This window comes from Erithacus rubecula, assembly GCF_903797595.1.
Source record: "Erithacus rubecula genome assembly, chromosome: 12".
In the NCBI taxonomy this organism is placed as follows: domain Eukaryota; kingdom Metazoa; phylum Chordata; class Aves; order Passeriformes; family Muscicapidae; genus Erithacus; species Erithacus rubecula.
The window spans coordinates 8,090,530-8,102,859 of NC_136664.1; the positions used below are offsets into that span (position 1 = coordinate 8,090,530).

Here is a 12,330-nt window from a genome sequence, read left to right on the forward strand (position 1 = left end):
GAGCAAAACTGGGGACTCTTCAACCAATGTGATGAAAATGTATTGCTTGAGCTGAAGCAGTGAGACCTGCTGTCTGCATACTGGAGAGCAGACCAGGGAATCATAGAATGGTCTGGGTTTGGAGGAATCTTTAAAGGTCACCTAATCTAACCCAGGGTGAGCAGGGACACCTTTAATCAGGTCAGGTTGCTGAGAGCCCCATCCAGCCTGGACATGAATGTTTCCAGGATCATGATGATTCTACAGTCCCACAGTGCCTGGAAGTGGAGAAAATGGCCAGAAACTGCAGAGAGATTCTTCTTGTGACCATGAGGGAGCATGGTTGGGTATGAAAGAACAAAGCTGTACTCCAGCTGAGGGCAGCCTAACAAACCCTGTGCTGGTCTCCTGGAGACCAGTGACCCATTTATAATGGTTACACTCTCTGCACCTTTCTGAGAGACCTGCAAGAAGGTTCATGACCCTGTGTGACACAGGGAACCAATGCACATGGGTTTGGGGAGTGCACAGCAGCCCCACACCTGCAGGTGTTGGCTTGGCATCAAACACTGGTGAGGTGCAGATCAGACACCTGAATCAGTGGTGGTGACCCTTTGCCAGCAAAGAACTTTGGTGAAGTCACCCTCCTGCTTTAAGTGGACCATGGTGGGGTGATCCTTAGGCACATACTAAAATAAAACCTGTAGTGAAGTCAATGGGAGCTCTAGCTCTGCATCTTTGGCCTCATTCCTGTGATGCACCACAGCATCAGCCTGCCTGGGGAGAGCTCTGTGGTCCCTTTACTAAGCACTCCTGTACAGCCACATTTCTCATTACCTGTGTACTCAGGAAAGCAGATACTCAGTGGAGATTTCTTAATTTTCTCCTCAAATATGTCCTTCTTATTTAGAAACAGGATGATAGATGTGTCTGTGAACCATTTGTTGTTGCAGATGCTGTCAAAAAGCTTCAGAGATTCGTGCATGCGGTTCTGCAATAGAAAGGAAAGATCACATCAGGCCAAAGCCAGCAACCCAGGCATGTTCAACATGTAGGGAAATCTAAAACAACTAAATTAAGGAGGAAAGCAACAAAAAAGAAAATCTACAATATACATAATAAATTTATGTATACATACAGCTGAACATATACATACACAGATGCAATCCCTATTACATTTGACATACAATTAGTAACTTAAGGGCATTTAACAATACAGAGCTGTTTGATTTTGCATAACATTAATTTATAGGATCCCAGCTCATAGAAATCATCATGCACCATGCATGGATGGAGAATTATTTTTGCCCTTTGATCAGATTTATGTGTTGGTGTAGCTCATGCAGATTTTCTAAAACGTTTTCAATAATTTTTGTAAAATGTTTTTTCCACTTTCTCGAATGTGTGCGGCACACAACTGGTTGGATACATTAACCAAGGACTGGTAGATCCTTGAATTAATCTAGAGTTGGAAGCAGACACCAAGGTGACATAAATTTGGAAATGACCTTGCCGTGACCTTTGCCTGGTTTTGTTATTGTGTTTAGTGTTGTCTGTTGTTGAGCTTTTAATTTTTAAACTTTTTTGTTTTAGTTCTCTTGGAAGACGGCTCAACAGAAAGTCTCGCAGAGAGGAAAAAAAGTGAAAAAGGAAGAGAAAATAGTATAAAAAGGAAAAACATAACAAAGAACATCTAAGAACAACCAGACTAGAAGTCAGGCTACCACTGATGTTAGCTCATGCCTCTAGAAGAAGATTAGCAGAAGAGCCATACATCCAAATGTACGCACAGCAAGAAGTCAGCTTTTTGGTTATAGGTCATGCAAAAAAGGACACAGAAAAAGAGAGAGATAAGAAGAATGAAAAAACCAGACCAGTTAGAGAGTTGCAAAGTCCCCCACATGGGTTTATGGTGGTGGAAAGAGCTCACGGCAAAGTCAACCAAGTGTCATGTTCCCCGCTGCTTTCAACTCTCAATTCGGTTTTTCTTTTTTTTTTTTTCTCAGTTCAAGAGAAGCTTCATACCTGCCAAATTTGGTTGGTCTCTCAAATGCTCATTTTTTGGCCTTTGTTTGGCTAGATAAGGTCAGACGGCCGAGGAAAAGCAGTGGAGGTGCCGAGGCTGGCGACGTTTGGCCGGTCGCGTGGCCGTCTCAGCCGGAGCCGCGGAGAGCAGGCGCGGTGAGGACGAAGCACACCCGAGAGTCAGGGGGTTATCAAAGGCAAAGCATGGCACAGACCACACCGGCTCCTCGGCCTTTCCCAGCGGGAGCTCCTCAGGACAGCACTCCCAAACCCGCCAGAGTGCGCAAGAAATGGTTACAGCCACCACCACAGAGACACCGGAGAGAACAGCCTGCACGGGCTTGGTACTGGAGGGGGTTTGGGGTGGGTGCAGCATGTCCTGTTGCCCCCAGCCCTGGATTTGGGAATGTGGAGTGGTACATGAGTCAGCCGGGGCCTTCACCCCTCTCCCACTCCATTTCACACCTGTGCTGGTATAAAGTTGATCCCAGCACTTCACTGATTAACACATTCCTTTTCATTGATATGCTTTAGCATCTACTGAAGGTTTTACATAGATAGAAGAGACTCTGTGGATGAAAGAAACACCTGATCCAGCCCAGAGTGAAACAGGACACTTGTGATTTGCTGTGTCCTGTCTGCAATGACTGTGCCTTTCCCCACTGTTTGTATCTGTATCGACGCACAGGGACGACGCGATCACGTACAAACATAAAAATCCATTTGCTCATTGGGTATCAGTTGCAACATGTTGCTTATCTGGATCATCCTGTGCCTGTGGGTTGTTTTTTGCTAACCCATTTGGTAGTGGCTGGTGTGGGAACCCCTGGAGCAATGCTCCTCTTTGCTACTTGTGGTGCCGAAATTGTAACCACATAAAAACCTGGTATACAAAGGTTTTGTGCAGGCTTGGATACCCAAAGCCTTTGGGAGGAAAAAATGAAGTGGAGGGTGGTCAGGGGAACAGAAAGCAAATACAATTAACCATTTTTTAAAAGCAGAGTCCCTTACAGAACATTTTAAATGACATTTTTATCATCCTTGCTGATTTAAACTAAAAGCGTGGAGAAACACGTGAATGCTGCTTGTGGGCTAAACCCACAGATCATCTGCAGCAGCCATCAGCCACCTGAGCAGCCTCATGCCACAGCTGCCACACTGCACAGCCCTTGTGGAGAGCAGAGGGGTAAAACTGCTCTTCATGGCATGGGGAACACTATTGCATTTGTCTAAGAACCAGAAGCTGAAGACTTCTGAGCTGAGCTTCATGGTTAGGTGAAGCCAACTTTTCTACAGTTGTAAGACTATGTAAGGATCCTACAAAAGTCCTCCTACTTCTCTTATCCAGTTTGATCAATGTGCATTAATGCATGTTAGCAGATGAGACTGTTTTGGCAAGAAATAGTGACTCTTATTGTTCAGTGGTAACAAGAATATAGAATCACAGAATCATATACACACAGCACAAACCAATACATCCCACTACAACATGAAGGTTAAACTAAATCACCTCTATTCCTTTCAGATTCCAGAAACAAGATTCAAAGCTTCCTAAGGGTGTCTGACCTGGCTTTCTGATCTCTACATGTTGATTTTCCTCCGGCTTCGCCAGCCAGACAAGTAAACATAATGATCTACTCTGCCCACTCATCCGTATTTATGTGGGAAATTTTTTGGTCTTAAAATCCAGCTTTTCTTTCCCCATCACTAAAGAGATTACATCATTCCAAAGCCAGAAGATGACATTCAAAAGCCATAGATTGCTTTCTGTGTGTGGCAAAGGTGCAGCGCAATATTCTGGTGAGCAGGCATGGATGCTTCTGTTGTCATACCTGGACACCATATGGGAAATGCTGTTGCATCCCAGGAGGGCTTCTGGAAGCCCACACATGGACACAAGCTCTCCTGGTGCTGGATAGCATCAGGAATCCTCACTGTCTCCCTTTCCTTTCCCTTTCCAAGTGTTACTGGTTCAGTAGATGCTTGTAGGAGCCCTCCAACAGCTCAGGCAGACCCAGGTGCAGAGGCAAGGATGAGGAAGCAGTGTCTGGGTACCATATGTAAAAGGACAGACTGATGCTAAAGGAGGAGTAAGAAGTTAAATTCCCCAAATAATCTCCCTCCTCCCAGTAAATCCACAGTGGAAGGCCAATTTAGTCCTTTAAAACTTGCCTGGGGCCCCTTTCTCTGTGATGGGGGAGAGGTGCCTATTCTGCTAGAAAGCACTAAAGGTTACACTCCTCACACTTTTAGATGAAGTGACACAAATTATATCACCTGCTTTTGGACCGATCATGCTGCTATTTATCACTTTATTTGGGTCTATCATTAAGGGAAGAGCTCTTCAGCCATTAATTTCTTAATGTCACTTCCTATTTCAAAACTGGTGTTTTAATTCCTTACCTTGGCAAATATTTCATATCCCAACAAGAAAAGCAGCACCAACAACCACATTACAGAGAAGTAACCATTCATCCATACATATTCAAAGTCCAGTTAACTTTTGCTGCACAGGACAAGAGAGAGAATTGCTCATAGCTGCGTTCAGATGTCATTGCACAGCTGTGCTCCTGTCATTGATGTGAAGAGCAAACAGCTTTTCACTCAGCATGAGGGGAAAGGATGCTGCAGTCAAGACTCTGGCCAGGCAGAAACACGCTCATAAAAACCACATTTTTTTTACCAGAGCATGGGAGGAGACCTGGTGTTTTCTGCAACACCCAGTTGATTCAATATTTTCTGTTTTCCTTGGTGATTAAGTGCTAGCTGTCACGCCAACTGTAAGGACACTGATGGTTATCCTAAGCACAGCAACTCCATATTCCCCCTCCTGCTTATATTTCCTAAGATGTCCAAGCCACTTGGGCTTTGTCTCTCCTAAGGCAATTTCTGAGCACTGCAATTGCATTTTCCTTGCCCAATGACAGCAGAGAGAGCATGCTAACCAGGTCATGCTGTACAATACAAACCAACAGACCAACACTAATGCACACCAAGGGTTACCAGCACAGAGCCTCCCACCCATCCCATCCTCAGCAACAACACCTGCATGTCTTGGCTAGATATGGTTGACCTAAATATCTTAGCTTTGGAGGCAGCAATGTGCAGCATCAACATCTCCTTCTCTTGCCATGACTCCTTTGAATTTGCAAGGTAAAAAACAGAGGATAGTCTCAGTTCCCGTGGCAGGTCCCGTTCCATTGCTGTTTTTTAAAAAATTCCATAAGGAATTCTATTTAGAAAGAACACTGGAAATCTACCTTTGTGAATCATCTCTAGTTTCACTGAGTGATACAGCTGCCCTTCTTTCTGCCCAAATTACAGAGATGAGGCTTTTCCTTCTGTAACCTCAACTTATGAAACAAAAAAAATGTCACAAATGAGACAAAACAGCCTTGTTATGCAAAGACATAATCCAGGGAGGTGTTCTGCCAGTTAAAGCAGGATGTTCCCACTGTGTACAAATGTGGCAGAGAGCCTGGCAGCTCCTTGTGAAGGACTTGGTAAAGGCACAGGCAGGTGTAATACCTTGAGGGCAGTGCCTTGTGAGTTGGATGGGCTGGGCAGAAGGTACCATTTTGCCACATGAGCTCTGGCTTGGGCTGTGGCTGGCAGCAATGGGACTGATGAAGGCATTGCTTGAATCTCTCTCATGCCTTGTTCCTTTCCCCTGGGAGCTGGGCACACAGGGACACAGTTTAGATCTGCCAACAGCAGCATAAGGTGTTGGAAGCAACAGGAAAAGTTGGAGTCATCAGTACTGGGAGTTTCTGTGAAAAGTGTGATCTTTATGGGTGTATGGGACTAAAAATCACAGATGCAGAAAGTTTTCTTTCTTTGCTTTATGCTTGCCTTGACTCCTGCTGTGTGGCTCTTTGTGACAGGGAAATTAGAGAGAAAATGCATCCCTTATAAAAGACTGCCTGCCTTTAAGGAGCAGGGACAGCTTCAAACACAACAGTCTTGGTTTAGCTGCTGCAGGAGGATGGGTGCTCAGTCTTTTAAAACAAAGAGCACAATAACCCTCAAAACAACTTTACAAGCAGAGAGCTGTGTTTGAATTTTAAGGGCAGGGACAGGTCAGAGAGTGTTTCACTCTGCCTTCAACCAGCTCCTTGGAAAGGATTCACAACAAACCCATTTGTGAGCTTTTTTCAGTGAGACAAACTGACCCTACACTTGACCCACCTGGAGCTTACCAAGGTGAGACTGTCCCTGGTCCACGTGATGCTGACTGCATCTGAACTGCAGTTTCCTCCACCTAAAGTGTGGTTTGACTTAGAGAAGTGCAAAAAAGCACCTGTGAAATCCTGTGCTTGTTGACAACAGGGTGCTAAGCGCAGAAGGAAAAGCCATTCTCTACATGCACCCAGCTTTGGATGGGTTTTATTGGACCCTGATATGCAGTTGGGCTCTTTCCCTCTCCTGGCTCCATGCCAGCAATGAGTCCTTTCACACTGATGGAGACATGTACAGCCCCCACACCTTCAGTGGCTCAACACAGCTGCAAGTGCCTGGACTGTAGCAAGCATCTCTAAAAAATGAAGCTGGAGGAGCAGCATCCAGTTCACTTGCTCAGCTGCCTCCTCTTTGTGTTTTCCAAGTGAGAAGCAATAAAAGCTGATTGACGTCATTAAAGCCAGCAGATGTGACGGATGCAGACAGCAAATCAGCTGACTGAGGAGATGCTGTTTTACTGTTGGCTTTTTGGAGAGGCACCACATTACCAAGGAGGGGGCCAAATGCTTGGGGGTTCTCCTGGGATGGGTCTGTGGGTGGCACGTTTTCCACCTGCCATTTGTGATGGGGATATAACAGGGCAGGCAAGATCCAGCAGCACTGTTTTTCCCTGAGTGCATCGGTGCCCTTGCTCAGGGCTGTTTATTTGGGTTAGGCAGGGGCGTCCTGCCGGCGTGGCGGTGCCGATGCCGAATCCTTTTCCCGCTTACGCCGAATGTGTAAATGAGCAGCAGCTGCCTCTGCCCTCCTGTTGCTCAGCATCCCCCAAAATGTGTTGTGAGCAGGGACTGAAATAGCAAGCAAATGTCAGTGCTGTGCCAGAGCTGCACCAGGCTGCTCTCCTGCTGCAAAGGGAAAGTTGGAGATGCATAAATCCCAGTTTCTGCAGCGTGGCACTTCAGGGGGGAGGCTGAGCTGGCTCTGGGATGGTGCTGGGTGAGGCACAATCACTGGCAGGGCTCTCCCCAGGAGAGATGCTCTAACCTCCAGTTCAGAGGAGCAGAGATAAGGCTGACATTTAAAAAATGGCACAGACATTCAGGCCATTCCATTTTGTGCCCCATGGCTTTGAATCACAGGCTCTGACTTGTGTAGATGGGCACCTAAAGGTGACCTGTATTAAAAGCTGCCTTTGGCTTCACAATTTGGGTGTCACAATCCAAGTTATACCTACAGAGCACCTTGCTCTCTACTCATATCACAGCTTTGCTCCCTGTGCCCTGGACCTGCCCTCTCCCTCTGTGTTCTTCTATGACTTCTGGCTGATTTTGTTGCCCAGCTGCAGAGCTCTATAGTGTTGAGCTAATGGCTGGAGTTTTCAAATCACATCAGGAGATTTTGGTTCCTTCCCAGTAAATCCTACAGAGCTGAGCATCCTTGAATGTATCAGGGCCAGGATCAAAGGGAGGAGACAACTGGGAATTATAAATAAGTGGACATGACAGGATGTAGAGTGTCTCAGTTGGATTGGAGGGAGACACAGTCATGATCACAGAATCACAAGGACCATTCAGTCCAACTCCTGGGCCTGTACAGAACAACCCCAAGAGTCACACCATGTGCCTGAGAGCGTTGTCAAAATGCTTCTTGAACTCTGTCAGGCTTGGTGCTGTGACCCCTTCCCTGGTGAGCCTCTTCCAGTGCCACACTCTGGGTGAAGAACTTCTTCCTAATTTCCAGCCTGAACTTCTTGACACAGCTTCATGCTGTTACCAGTCCTGTGACTGGTAATGTTATTATCACCCAGAATTCTGGCACCAATATGATTCAAACAACTAGGTGATTTCAACAAAGTTTGCTAGAACTCATAAACCTGGCTCAGAGGCTAGAAACCACAGTACCCCTAGACCTTTTGGGACAAGACAAGCATCACTTAACAGCAACCTTTCCCTTGATTCCATCCTTATTCACAGCTTCCTGCAAGCCTGACATCTCTACCAGCAGGAGAATAAAAAGCCTCAGAGAGACAGAGCTGGCAGGGGCGAGCATTTCATGCTGCTGCTGCAGATTGGGCACCAATGAAATCATTACTGAGTCTGGGTATGGCTTCCAATTCCTTTTCATTAGACAAATGTAACTGGGTGCCCACAACAGTTGTCATTAGTCCCAAAAACATGCATCCCCATCATACTGAATGAATGGTCAGAATACAGTAATGAGTCTTACTGCATACTTTTTTGTGTATTCAATTCACTTGTATTAATTGCTCTCTAATACCAGGGAGCACACAGGTCCTCACCAGCTTTATTTCCAGATGGTATTTTGAGCCTAATGTCACAGTGGGAAGTCATAAAATCTCTCCTAGAGCAAATTACTTGAGGACTCAAACAGTTCCATCCTCACTAAGGAAAACAAATTTCTGTAGCCTGAAGAAATAGGTTATATTCCTGGGCTGAGCCCCGAGGGTGCACTGCTGTCCTGCACCTCTGCACCACGGCCTGACTGCTTCCCTGCTTTAAAGCCCACCCAGCTGTGTCCCCTTGCTGGTTATCGGGTGTCCTGTAATGCATTTTGAAAACACAGGTTGGCTAGAAAGGAGAAGCAAAGCACAATGCCTTTACCAGTGTACGGAAGCATTACCTGGGCACGCAGAGTTCACATCAAAGACAGTGAAGGAGGAGAGATCTCCCCAGGATTTCAGAGTCAAGGGGGAGCGACGGACAAAAGCACATTACTGCAGCACCCCAGGGAGCATTGGGTGATCTCAGAGGAGTTGCTGGCTATGCAGTATCCCATAAAGAGCTGTGGGGCCTCAGGGCCCAGTTAGACTCACCGTGGTCTCGTCTTCATGGAGCACCTGGTCGTAGCCACTCAGCGCCACGCAGAAGATGATGGCTGTGACATCCTCGAAGCAGTGGATCCACTTCTTGCGCTCTGACCGCTGGCCCCCGACATCGAAGAGCCTGCAGCACAGGGAGCACCATCACCACTCCTCCCTGCCCACCTGGGAACTTCAGCAGTCTGGCCATTCTCTGACCACACGGGCCCTGGGCGCTCCAAACACAAAGCAGTGGGTCTGTCACTGCCAGCTTGGTCTCCTCCAGAGCCAGAGGAGGACTGGGAGGAGCAGTTACAGACAGGGATGTGGGGATCTGTGGGAGAGCCTGAGCAGCATGCTGGGTGCCAAAGGAGGTGGACACCACACACTCTTGACTTTCATATGCCCTAAGTACTGTCTGTGTGTGGCTTTCTGTCTTTGTGCCCTCTTCTCTCTACTGGGTGGCATCATGAGGGTCAATCTACTGTGTTAACTATGTGACTGATCCACTTAAGAAAAAAGATCTGGCCAAATATTTTTGCATTTATGAGGCTTGATCAGATTTGGGGGTCAATCTTATATTATATATTCCAACAAAGAGTTGTTGTTTAGGTTAGAAGAAGCTGTCATGAGCTTCTATCTTACAGGCAGCAATTTTCAAGACCGAATTGCCAAGCTTTTCATATTGTTCACTCTCTAAAATGCTGTGTCTTCTGTCCATGCATTAACCAGCAATTTAACAACTTCTCCTTTAGGAACTATAGGGAAACCCCATGATAAACAGTTGTTCTGAAAATCCACTGTTCAGTTTTAGACTAACCTGAAGTGGAGGTTTTTGAATGTGAAATGGGTTTCTACGATGCCAGTTGTTTTGACCCTGGTTCGGAGGATATCCTGCTCCGTGGGCTGGTAGTCTGCAGCTCCAATTCGATCTAAGCTGTCTAGGTAGCTAAGAGAAGGGAAAAGAAAAAGAAAACAGCTAAGAATAAGGCACACATTAATCTTTGTCAATCTCACATGAATCCTTCAGCTTCCTATTAATCTTTTTCAATCTAATTTTTCATGGCTGAATGTACTGTAGCTAAAGGAAAAAAAGTCCTATTCTGGGGAAAAACAAACCTCAGTAAGCTAAGCATAAAATCTGATAGGGAACTGAAAGCAGGAAATTAAGCATGGTGTGTTGTGAGTCCCGCCTGCAATTTGTGAAAATACACAGTTTTAATATTAACTTGCTATTTTTATTCCCTGAAGAACAAGGGTCCCAATCAGTCCATTGTCCTGGATCCTGTACACACACCTTCTTCTGCAAAGGTTTATTCAGGTCTTGCTCCCAGAACACACAGGTTGAATCCCCTTTGGACATGACTCTCTCTGTGCTGGGAAGGGAGGGAGGGACATGCCATGCCTTGCTTTCAGTCAGCTCAAATGAAGGGAGATGAATCTGCACAGGTGAGTCACTGCTTCAGTTTGAAATCCAGCAAAAAGCTGGGGCTGCAGGAGATGCAGCTCTTGGAAAGAATCCAGGACTCCACTTAAATAGTGATAATCTGGGAGTACAAACTGAGGCTTTGGGGGAACAGAGAGGAGATTTAACTTTCTAAAATGCTTGGAAGTTTAAAACATGTAACTTTATTCTGCTTTAGGCTTAAAATCTATGAACATAGGCAATGCCTCCCTAGGCTGAAACTTGGGGTAGGAAATCTTGTCTTTTGGCATGAAACGTTTGTGCAGGGGAACCCAACATCTTTGCACATATGACCACAATCCAGTTTTCCATCCACATTCAAGACAATTTTAAAAAACAATTATAAAGAAAATAGGAATTTGGATTACCATTTAGTATGAATTATAAACACAGACCTGCATCACACAGCAGTCTTTCTCACCACCATTAAGCCTGCACACAGACACTCCAGTTTCTCCTAAAAGGGGTTTGATGTGCATTACAGGGGATAAATGCCCACCTCTAGCCCCAGGAGCATCAATCTAATGCTCTGAGATGCTTTCAATGTATTGTGGGTATAATAGAGCATGTCTGTGCATGAACAGTGATCTTTTGATCCCTGTGCCTGGATGTCACCCAGAGAGGCAGTGGGGCAGGAGGTGGCTGCTGGTGGCAGAACAGGAGGGCACCTATTCAGGTGCCAGAAGATGGCAGTTTTGCCCAATGCAACAGGCAGAGAATAAAAAGTAGTAAGAGGAGCTGCACAGTTGCAGAGAAGGAAAAGACTTTGTTGTCTCAGGTAAGAGGTTGCTGGTGAGTGTGATATGGTATGAGCTGGAACCATTCACTCAAGACAGCCAGATTGTCTGTGCTGTATCCAAACCAGGAATGATTTTCCATTTGTGTCCTGGAGGGAGTGCACTGAGCCAGGGCTCCAGAGCAGGACACCTGGTGAGCTGAGGCTATGCACTCTGCTACCCAACAAAACTCCCTGCCACTGTCTCTCATGCCTACCCCACAAGCCTGGAACAACAGACAGCCAAACTCCACACTAAGGTCAAATACAAACCTCATCCTGCTTGTATCACGTGTTTTCCCTACCCATCATATTTATAATTTGTTTTTGCTAAACAATTCCAAGAATCACGTCACCCAGAGAAAAGTATATAAGCCAAGCAGGCTTATTTTTGTAGTGCCCTTTTTCAAGCATTTAAAGGCATTGTGGTTTTGTGACAGAAGCTCCTTTAATAACCCTATGCTGGGCACTGGATGGATGAATGGGGCTTCATCTGAAATCAGATCCTTGGCTGTGATGGCTGAAGCCACGATCACTCATCTATTCACAACTGGTGTCAACTCCTGTTATTTAAGAGACAGCTGCATCTCTTCACAGGGCCCTGCAGACTGAGATATTTCTGCAGTGCTGGTGTTCAGGGACTCAGACTCTCTGTGCTCAGGAACAGAGTGCTTCAAGGTGATATTAAAAAGTTGAGGTTTAAGAGGGGGTATTTTCTTTTCCTCTTGCAGCTCTTGGCAGTACCCTGAAGTCCTTTATCCCTTCCTCCATCCTCATTATCTGCATTTTCTGATGATCCAACTCTCTTCAATTTAACGTTTCCTGTTAATTATTCTTGTTTTTTAAATCCTTCTTTTATGCTGGGAGTACAGCAAGCAAAGAAATTTACTGCAAACTGGCCAAAGGACTCAGGTCCTCATCAGCACAGTGATGGAGACAGTGATTTGCTGGTGAATGGCAGCAAATCATCTAAACCCTGGGCTGTGTGCAGGGATTTCAGGGCATTCTCACTCACACTACAGTGTGCCCAGTCCATGGCTCTTCCACACAGCATTCCCCTTGGCTGCCTGACAGCTAGTCAGCTCCAGA

At 45.9% G+C, this 12,330-nt stretch overlaps 1 protein-coding gene across 2 annotated transcripts in view; it reads right to left on the minus strand.

Annotated features, from left to right (window-relative positions):
- Positions 1–12,330, minus strand: part of GNAO1 (G protein subunit alpha o1) — a 140,196-nt gene that overhangs the window by 15,470 nt on the left and 112,396 nt on the right. The window contains exons 5-7 of one of the 2 annotated variants that reach the window (XM_079315793.1): positions 9,822–9,950; positions 9,017–9,146; positions 817–970 (exon numbers count right to left, since the gene is read on the minus strand). In XM_079315793.1, the coding sequence (XP_079171919.1) occupies positions 817–970; positions 9,017–9,146; positions 9,822–9,950 (413 nt within the window). The remainder of the gene's footprint in view (positions 1–816; positions 971–9,016; positions 9,147–9,821; positions 9,951–12,330) is intronic. The other variant, XM_079315794.1, reaches the window with a different exon arrangement.